General features: G+C 38.5%; 1 protein-coding gene across 1 annotated transcript in view; it reads right to left on the reverse strand.

The window, feature by feature from the left end:
* Positions 1-23,784, reverse strand: part of LOC122801219 (guanylate cyclase soluble subunit beta-2-like) — a 475,593-nt gene that overhangs the window by 46,816 nt on the left and 404,993 nt on the right. The window contains exons 13-14 of the mRNA XM_044070773.1: positions 273-484; positions 89-175 (exon numbers count right to left, since the gene is read on the reverse strand). Of these exons, the coding sequence (XP_043926708.1) occupies positions 89-175; positions 273-484 (299 nt within the window). The remainder of the gene's footprint in view (positions 1-88; positions 176-272; positions 485-23,784) is intronic.

Genomic DNA, 23,784 nt, shown 5'->3' on the forward strand with positions numbered 1-23,784 from the left:
AATACAGTTTTAGCTACATAAAAATAGATTGCATCACCATATATACTAACAGAAACTGAAGTTTCATTTAATTCAGAATAATACTTGCCTTTAGTTTTTGACTGTGATTCCACATGACTGTCAGCATACTTCACCACAACAGTGGTATGATGTTCTTGACTTGTGCTGGGTATTCCTAAAGGGAGTCAATTTTATTTCAGCTTTTTCATTACAGAACCGTAAAGGGGCCTAAAACAATGACTAAGAGTTAATTAATCAGCTATATAATTTACCTTGCTGCATGAAGCTTGGCAGTGATTGTATCTTAGATTCAAGAGATTGGACAGATTCTCTTCCAGAGTCAGACTGCTTGACTGGCCATCCCATTATTTCATTCTCAGTGGCAGTCAAATTTTTGATGAGAAAATATGTATGCATTTTACCTTTTCCTTTCACTTCAATCTCACCTCTTTCAGCTATCAAAAAAGTATCACCTTTCAGTGCTCTAAAACACAAAACAGAACAATCCTGTTTAATCAAGAAGACAGGAAGAAAGAAATATTACACAGGTCTGTGTAGTATACACATTTATTGTATTGTCTATGAACAGCAAAAATTATCATTCAATAAAAATCATTTGATTTTTATGACTATATTGTACTAGCTATGTTATAAGCCAGTTACAATACTAAATTTCTCCCCATATAGTGCAATATAGCAACAAAGAATGTTGGCCTCCACCATTACTTAACATTGCAACAGTACTTGGTATGTATACTATACTAGCTTCATCAAATATTAGCAACAATGTCTAACATATCAAGCATTGCTTAGAAGTAACAGGTTGCCCATAAGTGTGATGTGTCACAGTGCATTTCCACAGGCCTGTGCCTTTTGCTGCTCTGGAAGGTCCAGTATTCCCCAATTATGTTTGTGATGAAGCTTATTATTGTGCTTATAATGTACCACTCTTATTTTCTGGGGATATTCTGTTAAATCCCAAACCTCAACATGTGGCATTTGCAACACTGTACATGTGCAGCATAACCAACCAATGGCCACACAGTCTTGGTTACAGATATACAACCCCAAAGCCCAAGGCACCACAGAATCTTTCTTACTCAAAACTACAGTACTGTTATTGATAACAGAATTAGGACCCAGAACAGGAGGGGGAGTACTCACCTAAGCCAAGACACACAGCAATTTACTCACCAAGTTGATCCATAGCCATTACTGCCAAAACTTTTACAGAACCCAGCTGGACTCACATCCAGACTACTCTTTCTGGGCACAGCAAAATATATATTGCTACTATGAAACACAATCAGGTTTTCATATTGGGAGACATCAACCTGGACTTCTTGGACCTGACAAAACACAAACATAGGAAACTAACACAGCTGGGTTAAAAGACTCAGCTGCACATTCCCACCAACAAATCCACTCTCCTAGATACTGCTCTTACAAACTTTCCTGATAAATGTTTTTTTCAGAAGTTCTCCCTAATTCCTTCATTAACCATTGCCCAAACCTTATCTCTTGGAAACTCAGTAAGCCCAAACTTCCTCCTAGTTACACATCTATCAGAACAGCCTCAAAAGGCACTAAAGATGCTTTCATACAGGAGCACTTACATATTGATTGGACTTCACTATATGCTTCCATTTGCCAAGATGAAGCTCTTTCCATATTTATTAACACATTACTCACCATTTAGAATACGTTATACACACTAAAACCTAGAATACTTAAGGCTTACAAAGTACCCTAAGTCACCCCACAGATTGTTCCGCTCCTAACAATTAGAGCCGCATCATGAAAATAATTGAAACAGCACCCTGACAACACAGACTAAAAACAGCACTTTCTTAGCCTTAGATAACAGAATTACCTCTAATAAAGCAAAATTAGATGTATGCAGCAACTTTCAGCAAATTCACTTACATAATCCTATGCAATTCTAGAATATTCAATTACAAAATCTTAGAACTAAGAACAACATGGAGGACATGCATTCTGAGACCATTCAGGAAATAAAATGCAACATAAAAAAAAAATCCTCCACAAGGCAAACAAATGTGATTCAACAATGTCACCTTTCCAATACCAACAGAATCTTTACATGAATATCTTGACCACCATCATTTTTACTTCAAGGTCATTACAAAAAAAGAAGTAAAACAGGAACTCAGGAAAATGTCTTCCAACCTTAAATCTGCCTTTTATGCAACATGCTAGCTGTTACTTAAATTAGGAAATCAACAATTAGCTGCCCCACTGATCCGCTAGGTTTAATTTATCTTTATGTTCGAAATCTGTCCCTCAACTCTTCCGGCTAGCTAGGACTATTTCCACTACCAAAGGTTACATCCTCAAATCTGCCAAGGACTATCAACTGATAGTCAGCCTAAACCAAATACCCAAATTATTTCAAAAAAATATAGACAAATTCAGCTCTACATTTCTAAATATGACATTCTCAAAGACAAAAGTAGCATTGCTTTATACTCAGATATAGTACCATCAATGCCATCTACCTAGTCATTAATACCATCTGCAAGAATTTTAGAAATGGCAAGCTTACAAGTGCTATGTTTATACACCCAAAAAGGGCTTTTGATTGTGTTGAACATAATATTTTCTTAGGCAAACTAAAGAAGTGCCATTTTTCAAATGAAGTGTGTGACTGGCTTAAAAATCTTCTACAAAATAGAACATTCAGCATTACTGCTGATGATAGCAACACAATCCATATGCCCAATTCTAAAGGCATTCCACAAGGATCTGTACTTGGCCCTTTGCTATTCTCATTATGTATTAATGATATTTCTTGGGAACTGCCTAACTTGAATATCATTCTTTATGTAGAGGTTATCTCCACAGCTTCTTCATCTTAAAGACAACTTTCTGAATCATTGCAAAATGACTGTTCTACCCTGGAAATGTATGCAGAATAATACACTAACATTAAATACTAATAACTCTGTAGTGATGTTTTTTGCGACTAAAATAAGATTAACATCTCTCACTTCAGATCTTTTTCCCTTACCCCTACCATTTGCTCCACAACAGAAATACCTAGGCATAATGCTGAATCATATTTTATCAATCTACCTCATGTTGAATTCCAGTCATGAATAGTAATCACTCAGCTGAAATTTGCCTGCAACATACCATACCTTCTAACTAGAGAAGAAAGGTGAGCCATTGCAGTCAAGGTCCTACTGCTCAAATTGGTTGTAGCCTTACAGTCCTCACAAAATTTACAAATCCAACAAAAGACTGAAAATAAATGTATATGTTTCTTTTAAACTAAGCCCTTTATAGGAGGATCACTGACTTATTATAAGAAAATGTGAATTGTCCCCAGTAGAGACTTGAGCTATTTCTTAACATTCGAACAGTCATACTACTAAATGAATGCTACTGCTCTCCACTTTAGCAATTCCTGCTATACAGAAACTCAACATACATGCTCAGAAATGTAGATGACAACCTATTTGATAGACCACCTTACAAGCTATAAATGGCCGAAAATCCTTTTCAAAACTTGATCCACAAAACTGGAACAGAATACCACAGCAGGTTATGTTAGCCTCCATAGGTTCATAGAAAAGTACAAGGCTAACTGCCCTTGCAGGCCATTTTAAGCCTAGCCAGTTTCCCATTTTGTGCTTGAAATAACCTATCCTATTTGGTTATATATTGGCCTTATCCATTCCATGGTCAGTAATTTTATATTACCCCTAACAAGAAAAACTGGAATCATACCATAGATAATTTGGGTTCCTATTAGAACCACGAACGCTTGAAATTTCGAATGGCATATGGTTGACACCACATGATCAAAATTTCAAGCGTACGAAGGTCAAATGTAATGGCGCCATTCAGTGCAGAATGGGAGAATTTCCCTTTTCTGCACTGAAGTGCGATCTCGGAGTTGGTATATTTAAGTAGGGTAGGTGTGGAGGGTTCAGGGGGCTTGTCCCCCTTCCTGCACCGTTAAGGTAAGTTTTTTTTTTGTTTTATTATATATTCTAAGTTTCAAACTTCGATCATATATTGTTGAACATATGGGATTTGAAGTTTTGAAACTTCGAATATATAATATAGACCCGATAATTTGAGGGGATCCATGCTAGGGATACAGCATTTAAGAGTTTATCTGTCCATTAGTAGTACATGGGTATAGTCCTTGGGATACATTTTCTGTTTCCCACTCATAGATCCAAGTTGCTGTTGAATATTGACAGGAATGAACGTTCTTTTATGTGGATGGGGAGTCTGTTCCACAGCAGCAGTATCCTATGTGAGATACACTTATCACTTCAAACCATTCTGTAGATGTTGTGGGAGGGATTTAGATCCCTAGACCAAGTGTTTCTGATGCCATCTGACTTGCTAATGAGCAGTAACTCCATCTGTAATGAATCAGGGGATGCCTTGTATACCGGACTAGCCACCCCTTAGTAGTCTGTAGGATGCCAAGTATAGTGACAGGGCTTTGACTCAGTCCATGTAGGACATGTTGTTTAGGCCTTGTATCCTTTTAGTAAAGTATATCTGTGGGTGTTCCAGTTGTTGCATATATCCGGACAGATACATGCCAAAGGGGCATTATATTCAATGATTGGCCTAATGAGGGCTGAATAGAGGAGGACAAAGACATCCCTAGATCTAGACACAATTGCTTTGCTTATAAGCTGTGCAATATAGAAAGACATTCTTACAACAATAGACACATGTTGGTCAAATGTTAAGTCACTATCCACATAAGTTCCGAAATCTCAAATGACTGGGTCAACTTTTAGGGGCGTATTGTCAATGTGGTAGGTCTCTGGGGTAGATGACTTCCCAAAGTATACAATAATGCATTTTTTGGCATTTACTTTCAGTCCATGATTTTGGCTCTGGTTATTTATTTGAGACAAATCTTCCTGCAGGATAGCTAAGTCATTTGAGGATTCAGTAACTACTCCTAGCTTGCATTCATCTCCAAACTTAGTCAGCCAGAATCCTTTGGCATTCACTTTTACTTCAGAAAAGTAGATGCCAAATAGAAGAGGTCCCAACACAGAACCCTGGGTGACTCCACTGGTGACTGGTGTCTTTGTGGAGGTAACTTCTGTTTTGATTTTCTGGATCCTATTTGTGAGCCAGTTAGCAATCTAACAGGTGATGTAGAGAGTTATTACCAGTTAATTTAGTTTTTCTACTATGCCTGAGTGGGGAATTATGTCAAAAGCTTTGGCCAGGTCTAGGTATGTGGTGTGTCCTGTTTTGCCTTCATCTATTGCTTTGGTGACAATTTCAAAAAAATCCACCAGGTTGAGTAAATCCAGACTGAGAATGGGTCCAGTTTTTGGAGGTTCCTTATTTCCTGATTGATCAATTCCGTGATAAGTCTTTCTATGGCTTTGCATATGATGCCAGTCAAACTTATGGGTCTCTAAATGCCTGGGTTGGTGGAAGGTCCTCCCTTATGTGGGGGATGACTGTAGGCCTTCTCTATTCACTTGGTATAAAACCTGTCTGGAGACTGAGACTGAAGTGTGTTGTTAGAGGTGATGGTAAATCATGCTTCATGCTATTTAAGATGCATCCAGGGATACTGTTTCTTTTTTTTGTTTGTTTTTTGTTTTTTTTTGTTTTTTTAGTTTTTTATAGCACTTTTAGAACTTGGTCTTGTGTGATAGCTGGAGGCGAGCCAGTTTCAGGTATATCTTAAGGAACAAATTGGGAGGGGGAGGGGCGGAGTAAAGTTAAAGCTGGATTTATCAGCCAGTAGATTTACTATAGCTTCAGCTTTAGTGTAGATAACATCATTCACAATTAGCTCAGCACATTGTTGCCTTGTGCTTTTGAGATTACAAACATAATTAAACAATGCCTTGTGATTGTCTTTGGCATAGGTAGCTATTTTGGCCTTACATTTGGCATTGGTGGAATTTTCCTGAGTTGTTTGTTTATTTCAGAGACAAGGGCTCTAACATTCTGGGAATTACTCTTCTTACTTTTAGGCAAAATTCTTTTCCTTTTATTACAAAACTTGTTGACATTATGGTTCCACCATGTTGGTTTGTTTCTTGGGTTTTCCTTGCACTTGTTCTTATTGGGTACAGCTGCATCAGTGCAGTTATTTACTGTACATGCTGATATAGTGTGATAGTGTACATTTCTGCATAGTCAGTGGAGTTAACGGAGTTTAGTGGGGATTTGAAGCTTGCCAATGTAACAGAAGTAGGTAGTTAGCCTTAAAGAAATTTCTAAAGGTATCTTGGGCAGAAGAGGTCTCTGGTTTCAGTTTTATTTCAAAAGAGACTGCTTTATAGTCACATCTAACAAGTGATGAAAATACTCAAGGGATGGTATAAGATGCTCCCACATTAGTAAGGACAAGATCCAAGATGTCATACCCCTTAGTGGGTACTCTAATTGTTCCAGGACATTTACATTGACAAAGTCCAAGAATCTTTGTGTTTGTGCACTAGTGGTGGTGTAGGTTTCACAGTCTATAGTTGGATAGTTTAGATCTCCTAATAAATGGTACTGGGTTTAATACTGACTCATTCTAGTTGCTGTAGATAGGCATTGTAGCTTTTGTTGTCATAGAGAGAGTTCTATGGCTAGCTAATATATGGTACGGGATCTTTCTGATTGTTACTTGGACATGAAGAAGCTCTGGTGCATCATGCTGCTTTAACAGCCTTAATGTGAGTATCTTCTGTATGACGACTGAGACATATTCACCTTTTTCCTCTTCTGTGCAGTAGATGGTCTAAGCATGAAGAAGACTTTATAGCCCTGCACAGCCGGAGTACTTTCCACTATTTTAAACCATGTCTCAATCACTACACAGATGTCAATGCCTTCCAGGGTGAGAAGGCCTTGTAGGGAGTGGAGTCTCTTGTTCACACTCCTAGCATTGATCAGTAACACCTGCATATTTTCCTTTGCTTGTTTCTTTATGCTGGTAGGTTTATCAGGTTGGCATTGCCTAAAAAAGGCACCATGGGGGTGGACAATGTCTTTGCCAATAATCAAGATCCTAGATGCAAGCCCTGAAGCAGTGTAGTCTGTTCAAGCATATCCTCTCAAGCTGACAGATATTGGACCCCCTTTGAATGACCCCCAAAACAAGCCAATTATTGAAGTCAATTATTTTTTTGCTCATATCATGGCAAAATCCATGGAGAAGGTAGAATTCTGCTCAATGCTAGGCTCATATCTGTCTTAGACACATAGTCTGTGAGCTCCATCATGTCTCTCTTCACATAATCCAGGGAGGTACACCTCAAGTCACTGACACCTGCATAAACTATGATAGAATCATACTGATAGTTGTTGTTCAAGGACTTGAGTCTATGCATCATCTGCCATATCCCGGCACCAGGCAAGCAGCTAACCAACACGTTTTCCTTGCTCAGTGTGGTAAGAGGCACATCTGTATGTCTTACAATGGAGTCATCTATAGAAAGAATGCTTGCTTAAAATGGAGTCACCTATAGCAAGAATGTTTGCTTAGGTCAATGCCTGCCCTAAGAGCACAGCATCTGTGAATTTGGGGACTCCATGTTCTACATGAGGAAGTAGGCTTATTGCTGAAAGTGCTTTGTGCCTGTGTTGTGTTTTGTAAGTCTTTGAGGTGTAGTCAAATTAATCTTTAGAAAGTCAGCATATGATTGATCATGTGTATTGTGATGTGTGGTGTACTGCTAATGATTCTGGTGTCTGAATTTACTGTGTATAAGATTTTTGCCTCCAAGGATATTATATATGTACAGCTCTCACACATTGTGTTATGTTATTTAAGTAACAGGTGGTTATCAGATAGCATGAGACAAATTATTACACTGTCTCAAGATACCCATCTCAATCAGGCTGGCAAGAAAAGTTGTGGGGAAGTTTCGGTCCATGATACAGATAGGAATGACTCTGGAGGTAGGGGTAACTATAACCATATGTATATGGCTTTTACAACCTATGACTTATTCTGTTATATATTTTTCATGAATCATTGTGTAACATGCATATTAGGAACTCTCTTCTATCTTCTATATAATGTATGGTCAGCTTTATTGCTTGCCTTATATTTCTTTTATTGTATTTACAAATTGTACTACTTTGTTATTGTCTTAATATTTGTAATCATTGTTCATTTTTTTAAATTCTATTTAATGTGTAATGTGGAGCTTTTCTCCCCAGGCCTCCACTGAAAATGGGTTCATACCCAGTCGGACTTTCCCGGTAAACAAATGCCAAAACAAATAAATAAATGAATAATTGCTTTGAGTTTGGTTTTAGAATAATGTTTGGGTGGACTTAATACCGAGCACTTAAATTTCAGTACAAAATAACTAGCCTGGAGACCTTCTGCCACCAGATAAAACCAGTAAACTAATTATAATAAAAAAAAATACTAATTTGATACTAAATCAGTTCAAGCAGTATCAGTATACTCAGTATTAAGCAATTTTATCAAAGGTCTTTTAGCCTGGTGAGCAGTTTAAGGGGAGAGGCTTTGCAAAATGATACTTGTGTGCTTATTGTCAACAGTCAATAAACAGGGAGAGGCAGAGAATTATGTTGTCAAGTTATCATAAGGGGCGGGCAACAACTGATATGCTGGATTTAATAACAACTACTATAGGGTAGATGGGAGGGAAAAATAATTAGACCCTTAACTTCTGAGCTGAATGACCTGGAACTGCCTCGATGCAGACACGTCTTGAACTAGCCTTACATATGCGCAGTACATAAGAATGAAACTAGGATATAATAACAGCAGTTAAACCACTTAAACAACAAACAGCAGTGCAACCATGTACTGGAATTATTAATATATCTTGAAGACCTTAGCTAAAGCAGGTACAGAAAATTCATTTAAAATCAGATGAAGAAATGAAAACACTTATGTCTTTCTCTGTTAATGGGACTATTACATTATAATAATTATAATATTATCATTATTACCTCCACCCTCAAGGATTTTAAGAAGTCATTTACAAAGTTCATCAAGAAAATCTTAGAATGCCACTGATTTGATAATCATGTATCGGTAGCTTGTCCTTACCCAAGATCATATATTTAAATCACTGTATCCATAGTTTCTACAACTTACCGGGTCAGCTGTTATTTCACAGGTCCTGCTATATACCTTTGCAACTGTTCTAAGAATACTATACCTCCCGGTTAAGTTTCACTATTTTATATGCTTGTAGTTGTATCATCACTGGTATTTTTATAGGCCACACTACTGTATACCTTGGCAATTGCCCTAAGTGTATTATACCTTTTTGCTTGTTACTATGACTATCTGGAAACTTATCTCTTTTGACTATGCCTCACTGCTTAATAGTACAATTGCTGTCAATGTTTATATTTCACTTATTTTTTATTTGAAAATGTTTATGACAATTATTATTGGTTCACTGTTTCAAGTTTTATATGCTGTTTAACCTGTGCAATGGTTGAAAAGGGTCTTCAAACAAGTACACTTAACTGGTTAATAAATTTATAAATAAAAATAAATGGATTTTCTAACAGCTGCTGACATGTCTGGACGTATGTCTTAGATGACTATCACATTTTTGGAGTCAGTGCAGTGACTCGTTATGTTTAGTCAATTTGTACTGCAAGGCATTTTTATTAATGTTTGGCAACAATGTAAACTAGACCTATTTATGGAAGTTTGGCAACAATGTAAACTAGACCTACTTATGGAAGTTTGGCAACAATGTAAACTAGACCTACTTATGGAAGTTTGGCAACAATGTAAACTGGACCTTCTTATGGAATGCTCTTGGATATTTCAAATTTCCAATTTTTGTCAAATTATATATAATGCCCACTTCATGATATAGAAGGATAGCAAATACTTATTTTTATCAACACATATAAACATTGACGGTTAATAAGCCCACATATTTGTTGACTTGTATTACACCGGAATCCAAATAATTGTAAAAGCAAGCCTAAAGCTACTACATGGATAATTTTGTGGCCATTTATTCCTAACATCTATGTTTTCACACAATAATCTTAGGCAGTCTTTTATGATGAGAAATTTGCATTCAAAATTGTTAAGAGTTGATCAAGCATGAGTCAGTAAAGCATGACACAAAGAACTATGTTTTTTGATATGTAGCCATAACTCAAATACCTGTCCATGTACAGTACATTCAACAAAATGCATGCTAACTGAGGGGTAAAGCCCTGATTCTGACTCAGGAAACCAAAGATGAAATAGTAGTCTGGGCCTCAAAGAAGCAGTTGTCTGAGTGAACAATTGGTACCGGTTCACCCATCCTGATATCAGGGTTGTGGTTTGGTCACAGCACTATCAACTCCTGTAGAAGAATTAATGCATGGCCATTAGTGTTAGCAACCAGGGTAGTGTATTTGGCTTTGCAAAAATATTTGCTATACATTCAAGATGTGAGTAAGCAGGAATGCATCCGCATCTACAGAAGGTGTAGCAGACTCTCAGTGTGACAACAGTGCATACAACAGGTAATAAAGGGCAGAATAAGTAGAAAATGGCCCAAGTTCTATGTCATTACCTACATGGTGCAAGAGGCAGTGTTTCCCATTTATTTTCCAGCCTGAGAGCAATGAGAATCTTCTCCAAAATGTGGGAGGTCCCATTCTGAGGTGGTGAAGTCAGATCCTGAAACTAGTTAGTCAAGGGGAGTTGTTATGCACAGTAAGCTTGCCAAAGTGGAGACAGAGGTTAGGGCCAACAAACAACCTCTACTACTGCTTTAATGATGACCCTGTATATTCAGTTCTCTCCTAATTCCATGTGTAGTCTCTTCTAACATGAGATGTGTTGGGGATGTCAAGTGACCTCAAGACCAATGGAAAAGGGCTAATGGCTGTCAAAAATGCAAGGGAAAATATACAGAATAAAAAATAACAAACTTGTATATAATTCATACAAAATAATTTCTCCTTGCAATAAAATTGATTTCTATAGCTCTAGATCTTTACCAACACAGACAAACACAAAACATGGATATCCACTAACACCACTGTTTTTTGTACAAACAGTGGAACCTTTAGCATAATCAGGAATTATGACCTAATACTGGAATATGATAAACACAAGTGCACCCTGATCAAATTAGCTGTACTTGCAGATAATCTTTTACCATTTACAAGTTATTCAAAGTATTACCATTAATGCAGCAAGAATTTACATATGTCATGTTTTTGTGACTGATTGTAAATATTCTTAAAAGGAAAGCAATATCCTTTAATTATTCCCAGCTACAAATATAACTTCACAGTGGAATGCAAATTGGAATGATATGAACATACTTATGCTTAGATATTTACTGTGACATGGACTAAACCAGGGCTTAAATCAATAGTTCTATTACATTCCATGCATCATTACAAGACTGGATGTATGCTCAGCATAGAACTGCATATTTTAAAATCACAATGTAACCAAAAATTAAATATATAGTGCAAAGAATAACATTAGAACCATCCACAGCTACTATTAAAATGGAAAAAGGGCCTTCTTAAATTTCTTTAGTCACCTCTCAATCCTTAATTAAATCTGAAACATCATACTTGGTTAACTTCTCAATATGGTATACATTTCCAGGTCTACAAACATGCCCAAATGCAGCTGTAATCACAGCCATTTTATCTTGTCTAGATCAAACATACAATGCTTGCTGGAAATAGTATGTGCATTCTCACTGCAGACTAAAGCTTGCTACACACTTCAGATAATGTACAAGGTTATTTTTGTAGGCAATTACCAGTTCCTTGAAGGGAGCAGCAACAGTCTTCTTGACACTGAAGTTTTTTTACCTTCCATAAAGAATACATACAGCAAATATTTAATAGCAATATCTACAGCATCCTTCAAGCAACAGCTTCTCTATCACAAAAATCCTGATTACACATACAGTTTACACAAATCCAGAGAGAATTCGTATCTTTTTGAGTTTTTAATCAGGTTCCAGAACTTCCTCTTGCTGGTCACCTTCACTTCAAACTAAGCCATTTAAATGAGCAATCTCCAATTAAAGGCAATGCAGACCACATGTATTCCAACAGCTCTACTTCAAAGGATTGAAACGCCACATCGTCAAAGACCATATTATCAAGACAACATAGCTAAATCCTGAAAACACTGAACACCTTGAACCACAAAACCTAACCCCGGGAAGTGAACCACTTGGCCACCAGGACAAAGCAAAAACAACGCAGCAAGTAAAACCCACCAAAGTGGGAGGCTTCACCTCCCACACACACACCCTGACTAAATATTCCTACTCTGAGATCACACTACAGTAGGAAAAGGACAAGGTTCACCATGGTGACCAAGTGATTCCACTTCTTGGGTTTAGGTTTCATGGTTCTGGGTGTTCAATGTTTTCAGGATTCGGTGTTATTGTCTCAATAATATGGTCTTCGATGATGTGACATTTCGATCCTTTGAGGTAGACCCATTCCAACAGCTTAGATCTTTCTGTCACATAGTGATAACAAAGTTAATTTACTATGTCACTATGTTAGAATACCAGTATGTAATTTGCACATTAACTTACATTTAGTGAATCCTAGAATTAGTAATAGAACTGGCTAAAATGTATTAACAATTTAAATATGAAAGGAGAGTTGACTTTAGCATGACATTTCAACTGTATTTTAGAAAACAGAGAGACTTGTGTCAAAAAAGCCAAGACTTTCAACATTAGTAAAAATCAGTTACAGAATATAAATTCAAATAATTTAAGTGACTTTAATGATGATGATGATTCATTTGCCTTCATCCACTATTCGTATGGTTTTTGCACTCAGATGAGATTAGATAATATATGTGAAGTTGTTCAGTCTCGCCATTCATTCTTTACTGATGGGTTTGGAATCGATCCCTTGGCTCTGATACGGCCAGTTGCAAAGCTCAAGGTCTTCAAATAGCTCAAGGCCAAGTCCCTATCCCATGATGCACCTGAAGTTACCTCAGATCTAGTTTGCCACCGCAATAGATCGGAGGTTCTGAATCTAGCTCGGGCCAGTAAACTGTTTTTTCTAATTCTTTAGTCTAAAATTTAGATAGTGTTGTATTTAGATAGTTTTACAAAGCTCTTATAGCTTTATTGTGTGTATTTCTCCTATTTAGTTCCTTTCCCTCAGTGTGTGATAAAGCCTTTTAGTGGCCTCTTGTTTTAGGCCTAGTTTAAAAGCTTTTTGCTAGTTGTTAGAGAGTGCCTAGTCAGTGACTTTGGTCACATTGTTTGATATAAAAATTATTTAGTGTATAGAGTTTGTTCTGTTTAGTAGCTTAGCCTTCAGTTGTTTAGGAAAGGCTTAATGTTATAATTACTGTTACAGTTTTTGTTGTGTGAACAGTAATTGTCTGTCTTAGATATTTTATAGCATATTTAGAGTGTATCCTGGGCGGCCTTGGTAGTGCAGCGGTTAGCGTTGCTGCCTCACACCAAGAGGTTCTCTGGTTCGATCCTCGGCTGGGGTGCCTTCTGTGCAGAGTCTGCATGTCCTCCCTGTGGTCGCATGGGTTTCCTCCGGGTGCTCTGGTTACCTCCCACATCCCAAAGACATGCTGTAGGTGGATCGGACACTCTAAATTGGCCCTAGGTGTGAGTGCATGTGTGTGCCTTCTGTGGAAGGTTGGGCATCGGGCTGGCAACTCGACACCTTAAAACTCCACTGCCAATCATGAGCAGACAGGTGATCCACTGTGGCAAACCCTAACCGGAAAAAGCTTATCTTAGCAGCTATCTTCTTTTTTACATAGTCTGTTCTTTTTGTGTGTTAGAAAATTGTGTGACAGCAAAGGCTTTTACTGTCATATTTAGATATAGATATAGATATATATATATATATATATATTGACCTTGCATTTGTGTGTGTGTGTGTGTGTGTGTGTGTGTGTGTGTGTGTGTGTGTGTGTGTGTGTGTGTGTGTGTGTGTGTGTGTGTGTGTGTGTGTGTGTGTGTGTGTGTGTGTGTGTGTGTGTGTGTGTGTGTGTGCAATTTAGCCTGTTTTTTAAGGATTCTTGTAGTCAGTTCCTGCCAAGTTTGTATTGTGTGACAGTCAATCTTTCTCAATGGCTGACCAATACAAGCACCCCAAGTCTGGGTTTAAAAAGCACCCAAAGTGTGGCCCAAAAGATGTCTGTTACAGACAGCCACACTAATTGTGTTACTGTCTAGGGGGTCTGCATTTGCAAGACAGTTGCTCTATTTGTCATTCCTTCTCAAGAGTTCTGCAGGAAAGGAAGAGGAAACTCATCGATAGATGGTTATTGAAGCCTTCATTTCAGGAAGCTTTGAGTGACCAAGATGGATCCAGCAAGTCCTCAAAGTCTTCCAAGACGTTGGACTCAAAAAAATCAAAAAAGTCTTCAACTTCAGCTCCACTGCCATCGGAGCTGACAGTCTTTACATTTCGGAGCCGGTCCCCAGTCTTAGAACTGGTATCCAAAGCGCCTAAGAGTCCACTTCTCCAGTCAGTACCACCTTCAGTATGCTCCTCTCGATCTTCTATCAGCCTATCAGATCTGGATGTGGATCATGTGGTGCAGAAGCTGTTATTGGCACCGGCCTTAGCAAAAATGTTATTGGCTTTGACCCAAATGGCTTCAGAGCCGAAGATCCTTGCGCTGACTCTAACTATTCCTCCTCCGAGCCATGCTGGTCCTTCAGAGCCGGAGGAGGCAGACCTGATGTTAGTGGAACCATCGGACCTGACACCTGCTCCAGTGTCTTTGGCTCCGTGCACTCTGATGTCCTCTGTGCCTATTGAGGACTCTAGGAGCTGACACTCTCTGGTCAGGTCCGGGGAGGACAGTCAAACTGACTTGTCAGTTCTGACTTTGCCTCTCGGGGCCTCGGCTTGGACAAGCCCGGCTCCTAACTCAGGCTCAGAGCCCACTGTTCCAGTGTTGGGGGTGTCAATGGCTTCTTTGGATCTGTCAGCTCCCTCGCATCGGAGCAGAGGTGCTTTCAATGCCATGAGGAAAGTCATGTTTCCTATGACATCCTCGACCTTACGCCTGCCTTCCTCCTCCCCTAAAGTGCCTGTATCTGCTTCTGCCTCTCACATCCTGACCAAGCATAGAGACCCAGAGCCTCAGGTAGCCCAATTGGGTGGCCCCTGCTCTTCCGAGACCTCACCCAAAGCTCCCACTGATGAGGTTCCCAGGAAGAGATTGTGTAAGAGGAAACATCTAGACTCCCCACAGGAGTCTCTAACATCAGATACTGACTTAGATGAGTCAGAAGGGTCCCCACAGTCACCCTTTGAGGATATCTCATTCACTGAGATACTTGAGAACCTTAGGCAGAGGGGTGACTGGCAGTCCAAAAGCCCTACTGAGGATGATTCAGTTCTCCTGAAGACTTTGGGGTCTCAGCCCTCTACCTCTTGGGGGACTCCTCCCTTCGATGAGCTGATGCAGCTGGTGTCATGAAGGGCATTGGAGGCTCTGGATACTATGGAGCCTGTCCCCAGGAGGTCTAATAAAGTCACTTCTGCCCCCCTTGACAAAACACTTTTAACAAAAGGTGTCCCAGTTGATGCCATGGTAGTGGCAGCAGCCACAAAAAAGGAAATGTCTGAGACTTTAACACAACAATTCCAAGGCAGTATAGAAGCAAAACCACATAGTCAGGATGAATAAATGAATGAATAACTTTTAATCCAAGTATACAAAATGCAGACAATGTTCTTGCCACAAATCACAAACAGTCAAAGTTGAGCACGCTTTCACTTTGTAAGATACAAAGCTTCATCAGAACAAAGAGCCATTGTGTTAATGCATTAAATACTCACTTATAAAATTGAATAATTGATTCTTAAAGAGACCTGTCATCCCCGTAATAATCAAATATTCACAAAACACAAACACTTTAAATACAAATAATTTTATCAATCTAATTAAATAATGTTACAAAGCTGTTTTAAATTTTACTATCATAACAAAAACATGTAATATGAATTCATAGTATAATAAATACGTAATACTAAAATGTGACAAAAGTATGTTTAAAATAAGTTTTCATAGTTGTAAGTCTAATAAATAGTCCCCCCCCCCCCCCATTTTGTACTGAAAAACCTAATGGGAAATATAACATATTGTGGTAATCTTTACTTCTTTATCTTGTGGTTCTAATATCTGAGACTTCCTCATCTATCCATCCTCCTAACAGAGACTCCAGGATTATGGATAGATATGAGAAGTGCATGTTTAGTTCAGTGACCTTTGCTCTTCATTTGTTAAACTATTTAACCCATTTTACCAGGTTGCAAAGAGAGCTCCTTAAGGACCTAGGAAATACTCTTCAGGGTACAGTAGCTGCAGGAGCTTCCGACAAAGTTGCATCCCAGCTCACTACTCTCAGTTGTATTGTCAACTCATCCATGCACCTCATCTCTTATGCAGCTGATGGAATGAGTAGGGCAGCAGGGTACAGGAGTTGCTCTTAGGAGACATTCCTGGATGCACTTGTGTTTCTTCATGGAGCCCTTCAAGTCATCCTTCGTGAACACTCCCTTTGATGGCTCATCCCTTTTTGGGCCAAAAGTGAAGGAAACCTTAACCAGGTGTGAACAGGATGGAAAGACTCTGTCTGCTGTCGGGGTCCATTTTTCCACCCCCTACCCGACCCTACCCTAAAGGTCAAAGGGGAGGAAAAATGCGGTTCCAAAAAGCCCAAGGAGTCTTTTAGGGCACACGTGGTGGGGCAGAGGAGGGGGCAATAATGGAAGACACTGCCCTCATGGCAGAGGGGATCCATAACACCAGGGTGACAGAGATCACTTCTCTGGGAAGCCCTACCAGCACTCCTGAGAGGAGGCCTGACTGTCCTGCTCTGGAGGCAGTCAGAGGGCACTTATCTTTGTACTCAGATGCCTGGCTCAAAATAACAAAAGGCAGCTGGGTACAAAGTATTATTTCCAGAGGATACTTTATTCCATTTGCCATACCGCCTCCAATCATAAGAAAAATCCTGGATGTTCCACCCAGTTACAGGGAACAATAGAGATCCAAATGTTGCTAAGAAAAAGAGTCATCCAACCAGTCCCAGCAGACCAGACAGGATCTGGAACTTACTCAAGATTCTTTTTGGTTCCAAAGAAGATGGGGAACTGGAGACCCATATTGGACCTCAGCAGACTGAACCAATATGTAAAGAAAGAGAAGTTTTGGATGGTCACGCTTCAGTCTATACTTCCTTTCTTAGGGAAAGACAATTAGATGTGTTCGATAGATCTCAAGGATGTGTGCTACCACATAAAAATGGCCAGGCCATCCAGGAATCACTTGCACTTCTGGCTGGGAGCCAATCATTATCAGTTTTGAGCCCTGCCCTTTGGCCTCACTACAGCCCCCAGAGTGTTTACCAAATGCATGGCAGTGGTCATGGCTCACCTGAGTCATCTAGGATTCCAGGTGTTTCCGTACCTAGGCGATTTGATCCTTACCGCCAGCACCAGGCATCAACTCATTCAGGCTAGGGAGTCCACTCTGTCACTCTACAATCAACTAGGCATTACAATCAACTCAGAAAAATCTGCCTTGTCGCCATCGCAGTATATCGTTTTTATCAGGACAGAGTTGGACACCACCACCACCACACTAAGGCTTCCAATAGAAAGAGTCTTTCTTCTTCATCAGCATGTCAACATTCTGATATCAAAAGACAGAGCACCAGCATCAGAAGTTCTGAAATTACTGGGAATGATGGCAGCAGCAATTCTAGCCATACCACTAGCTCGCATGCTCATGCGGATACTACAATGGCTGTTGTTCACTCAATGGTCTTACCAAGAGCTTCCCATGTCTCACATGATAATGATCACAAATTCCTGCAAAAAGGACCTTTAGTGGTGTCTGACCTCACTTCCTATTACAATAGGATGCCCATTCATGCTACCCCCTCCAGTGGCCAAAGTGACCACGGACGCTTCCCTGATAGGGTGGAGGGCACTTTCAGGGAAAGACAGCTCAAGGCACATGGACCGATCAAGAGACACATCTGCATACCAATGTCCTGGAGATAGAGTGGTACTTCTGGCATTACAGTACTTTAAGGACTTTCTTCCTCTGGGTATGATTGTGACTCAGACAGACAACATATCGGTGGTCTGGTATTTGAACAAACAAGGAGGAACCAGGTCTTACTCCCTTTGTCAAGAGGTCCTCAGAGTATGGCAGTGGGCTGTGTCCACAAGCTCTTTCTGTTGGCAATGCACATTCCAGGGAAATCCAACATGATGGCAGACAAGCTCAGCAGGGCCATCTTGTTGCCCCACGAGTGGTCCCTCAAGAAAGAAATAGCAGACAAGATATTCTGCAGGTGGGGCCAGCCTTGCTGCAACCTTTTTGCCAGTCACATGAACACGAAATTCAGAAACTACTTTGCCCTGATTCCCCCTCTGGGAGAAGCCCAAAGGGATGCACTCATACACAATTGGCCTCTGGGTCTCCTCTATGAATTTCCACCAAACCCGTTGATACCCAAGGTTTTACAGAAAGCAAAAACCCTTGAAAGAACCATCATTCTAATAGCCCCTTATTGGCCTCATCAGATTTGGTTCCCCTTCCTTCGACTTCATCTTTTGGAGGATCCTTGGATTCTGGACCCAGTTCCAGACCTTCTGACGAACTCATCTGGGGATTTTCATCCCTCTCTGCATTCCTTGAAGCTAACAGCTTGGCTGATCCAGTTCCCATCACAGCCAGGCTCCATAACCTCTCCAATGAGACAAAACAGATCCTTTTATCCTCTCATAAATCTTCTACTAGGAAACTATATCTTAGCAAATGGAAAAAACTTTCTATATGGGCCTCTAAAAATATTGATCTTTACCAAGCCTCTATAGGCTCCATTTTAGAGTTCTTAACTATGATTTTTAACAAAGGAGCCACAGCAGCAACAGTTCATGTTCAAATGGCTGCTATTTCTAATTTTCATTTTGGATTTGAAGGATTGAATATTATGTCTCACAAGTTATCCAAAGCCTTTCTCAAAGGGACCTTTCATATTAGACCACCTGTGAAATCTCACTGTTATCCATGGAATCTAAATTTTATGCTTATCCAGATAATTCTTCCACCATTTGAACCAGCTTCCTATTGTGACCTAAAATTTTTATCATGGAAGACCATCTTTCTGGTAGCTATTACTTCTGCCCGCAGAGTGTCAAGCTTCAGGCTTTATCCATCAAACCTCCTTATTTGATATTCCATACTGACAGAGTCTCTCTTAGAACAAACCCCTTCTTTTTGCCCAAAGTTTGCACTGAAACCAATCTTAACCAGATTATTGATTTGCCAGTCTTCTTCCCCAATCATTCACAAAATGTAGACTATATGCTGCACAAGTTGGATGTTAACAGACGACTCAGATTTTATTTGGATAGAACAAAAGATTTCAGGAAATCAGACCAACTTTTTGTTTCATTCCTGGACTCCAGGAAGGGTAGTCCAGTGACTAAAACAACTCTGTATAAATGTTATCTGACTGTATCACATTTGCCTATTCTGCTGCCAATATGCCTTTGCAACACAAGATTAAAGCTCACTCAACCAGAGCAGTTTCTACTTCATCTGTTTTTTCTGCCAGGCTTCCTATTGATAACATTTGTGCAGCAGCCACTTGGTCAAAACCTCATACCATTATCACTCATTGCAAAGTTGACAAGGCCTCCAGGCACAGGGCCTCCTTTGGATCCACGGTCCTGAGAAGTATACTCCCATGAACCACCACAGATTGATGGCGCTTGGGACGCTACCCATCAGTAAAGAATGAACAGAAAGATTGAACAACTTCACGTAAAGAAGTTATGTACTTATCATAACATTCCATGTGAGTTGCAACACAGAAATAATACAAGATAAACCAACCAATCCTAAATGCAGACAACAGTTCCCCTTAGCTCGAACAGACGAGTGACACACAACGAAGTGCCAACAGCCTCACTTTATTCCAAGATACAAACAACGTAAAGAAAATGTACAGCACTGAGATCTCTATACATCCAAGTGATACATCCAGGTTTAGCGCTTTCATCTTATTTACACAGACTTCCTCAGAACCAATTAACTGAAAGTTAACAGCTCCTTATAAACCAAAATTTTGGCGCCAAAAACTCAATTGTTTGTTCAAGTTGAATTCAAAATAATTAATATATGTATATATATATATATATATATATATATATATATATATATATATATATATATAAAATATATAATATATATTTAGACAAATGCATGAAAACACAAATAGTACCTAAGGGTTTACGTTTTTTCAAACTGCCTTTAGGTATTGTATATAAGAATTCTGTGATGCAGGAGTTTAACAAAATGTTTGACAATTTTGGTTGCATGTATATGAAAATGCTTATGAAATTTAATAATGAAAAAATTGCATTATTTAATGAACTTGAAGTGTTAAATGATGAAATCGTACATGATAGTGACTTTGGACAGTGGAAGGACTTATATTCAAAACAATTTTATATAGTTAACAATAGGGCTAACAGTGTATTCAATAGGAAGGTCAATAAGTTTGAAAGGGATACGGAACATTATAAGATAGGAAGGGCGTATATATGGCCACAACGTAAAGGTGAAGATGATAACGCCTTTGACCTACATCATAACATAGGGAGAGGTAGAAACCATAGACACAACGTGGATACAAATTTTCAAGGGGGGAGATTTTATCCAGCCCCAAAGACACATCAAAGGAGATATTAAGCCATGGTAGTAGTGAGATATGCACTTTGGGATTCAACTCACAGATAGCCAGGGTAGGTTTAGAGATGCATGAAAGTGGTCCAGAGTTGTTGTCTATGGATTTCAAAATAGAAGAAAGAAGTGAATTAACGGATTTAACCCTACCCAAGATACACACATATAGTGGCTTTAAGGTGTATAATTATACGGATATTAAGATAACACAAGAATTCTTCACTTTATTTAGCAAGGGAACGAAGTATATTCCCACAGTACATTTCAATTTATTCGACACTATCAAAGAAATTAAATTATTTTGTCGTCGATTGAATTTGGCAGTGCAATTTAAGGATAAAAAGAATGAATATTATGAGAATCAACAGAGGCTTACCAAGAAAAGTTCGTATATTCCCATTACAAATCCACAAGTAGCAGTTTATGAGAAAGTGGTATGCAGGGAAATATATGAGTTATACAAAAATATTAAGATCAACAAAAACCTCCAACAAAAGTTTTGTGACAATTTAATGGAAGCTGAGAGAAAAACTTTAGAAGAAATCATTTTGAACAAAAGTATTAGGATCATGAAGCCCGATAAGGGCGGAGGTATTATTACCCTTCAGTACTACAATGAAATACATGAGATTTTGTTTAACTCAGGAAACTACGAGGAGGTGTCTCTCAACCAAATTAACATAGGATATAGAAGAATAGATTTGGCCATTGAAGAGTACCTTTTGGACAACTGCATTAACAATGAGTTGTATAATTTTATTAGGAATGAGTACCCCGGATGGCAAACATAGTCGGAATACCTAAGATACACAAATGTTTGGAAAAACCCCCCTTTAGACCTATTATTTCTGGATCAAAATCAAAAACATTCAGTTTAGGTGTCACTATAGATCAGTGGACCAAGCATATATATGTTAATGTCCCGCACCTAATTAAAGACACTTGGGATTTTCTAAGCAAGCTAACTCCTGAGGTATGGGGAGAGGACATTACATTTATCACTGTTGATGTTAAAGACCTCTTTTCTTGCATTCCCACATCCATAGGGTTGGAATATTTTTGCAACAGCTTGCGTAAATATTCTGGATTGAGTTGGGAAAGGATTAATCTCATATTAGATATGATGGGACTAATATTAGATCATAACTATATACAGTTCCAAGGTGAATTTTTCAGACAAACCAGAGGGGTCGCTATCGGTGCATCTTGTGCGCCCATATTTGCCAACCTGGTTATGTTAGAGTGGGAGAATTTATTTGTCTTTCCCAGTGAATATTACAAGCATATAACCTTATATTCTAGATTTTTGGACGATCTATTCATCATCTGGAAGGGACCGAGTGAGCTTATTCCTGAATTCATTACATACATTAATAATACCACAGAATTTTTCGAATTTACACATCAAACGGGTATTGAAGGAATAGCATATTTAGACACTTATATCAGCAATGTTGGTGTTGGGTTTGCTTCCAAATTGTATAGAAAACAGACGTTTTCCAATGATTATATCCAATTTGGTAGTTGCCATCCACCTTATATATTCAAAAATGTAGTAAAAGGGCAGTGCATCATAGCAGCCCGTATGTCTTCCACTTGGGATCTCATGACTAATGAATTGGATGTTATATACAATCTTTTTATAGATAGAGGGTACCCTAAAAGAATGTTAGATGATGTGGTTAAATATGTAAAACAACAGTGGGGTAAAAAATATCTCCCACTTTTAGGGAAAGTTTGGTCAGACAGCAAAATTGTGAAAAAGTTTCAAGACAGGAGGGTTTGTGTTATTATGTATAACACATACACCAATTTGGTTAAGGAGATCCTTCGTAGACATTAGGACTTATTATCAAGTGGTGAAGCAATTGGACACATAGTTGGTAATTACCCGGTGTGTGTGTTAAAAACCTCAAACAATTTAAAGAAATTATTAGAGAGTGGGGTGTATAGAAACAAAATTAATAATAATAAAAGGGGTACTAGTAAGTGTGGAACATGTGGACAGTGCAAGTACATCAATGAGAATAAGTCTATTAAATTGGACAATATCATCAAAAGTATTTGCAGATGTAGAGCATGGAATTGTAATACACAAAGGGTGGTATACCTTGCCACGTGCTCACAGTGCACTGCATATTATGTAGGCAAGACAGAGAGAAGGCTAAAAACTTGCATTTATGAACATATATATAAAATCAGTAAATGCGATGCAAAAAATGCCCTCAGTAAACATGTAATTGAAAAAGGGAAAGAACATAAATTTAGTTTTGCCATAATAGATCAAGTTGACATGTCAGTAGGTATGGGAAATTGGAAAGCGTATCTTGGGTTATTGGAGAGTAAGTGGCAGATTTGTTGTGATGCCACAACGTATCCTGGGTTAAATGAGTATATTAGTTTAAAACCATTCTTAATTTTAGATTAAGATAAGCTTTATAGCTGGTTATTTAGATTCTCTTCATATGTTGTAAATAGATTTTAGTTTTTATTCAGCTTTTTGAACATTAACAACCCTGTTAGTATCCACAATAGGGTGAAGTATAGATAGCAACACTATAGGTTTTTTCTATATTGGGTTCGGATACATTTGATACCATGTATTGGATACACTAAATGTATTTGCACGACTTTTCGTAGCAAGAGTGGTTGGCATTTAGTGTATACCTATAGAAGATACAAGCAGTGTAGAACTGTCAGCTATGTTATGTTTTTAAGTTCATTACTATGTTCTTAATATTAGCATATATGACATATATATTAATCTTTTAATACATATGTATTGATACAGTAAAAAATTTTTAAATTTTAATATTTTATATATATATACATATATTAATTATTTTGAATTCAAATTGAACAAACAATTGAGTTTTTGGCGCCAAAATTTTGGTTTATAAGGAGCTGTTAACTTCCAGTTAATTGGTTCTGAGGAAGTCTGTGTAAATCAGATGAAAGCGCTAAACCTGGATGTATCACTTGGATGTATAGAGATCTCAGTGCTGTACATTTTCTTTATGTTGTTCGTATCTTGGAATAAAGTGAGGCTG

Source organism: Protopterus annectens, chromosome 4.part1, assembly GCF_019279795.1.
Source record: "Protopterus annectens isolate FY-2018-M chromosome 4.part1, PAN1.0, whole genome shotgun sequence".
Taxonomy (NCBI): domain Eukaryota; kingdom Metazoa; phylum Chordata; order Ceratodontiformes; family Protopteridae; genus Protopterus; species Protopterus annectens.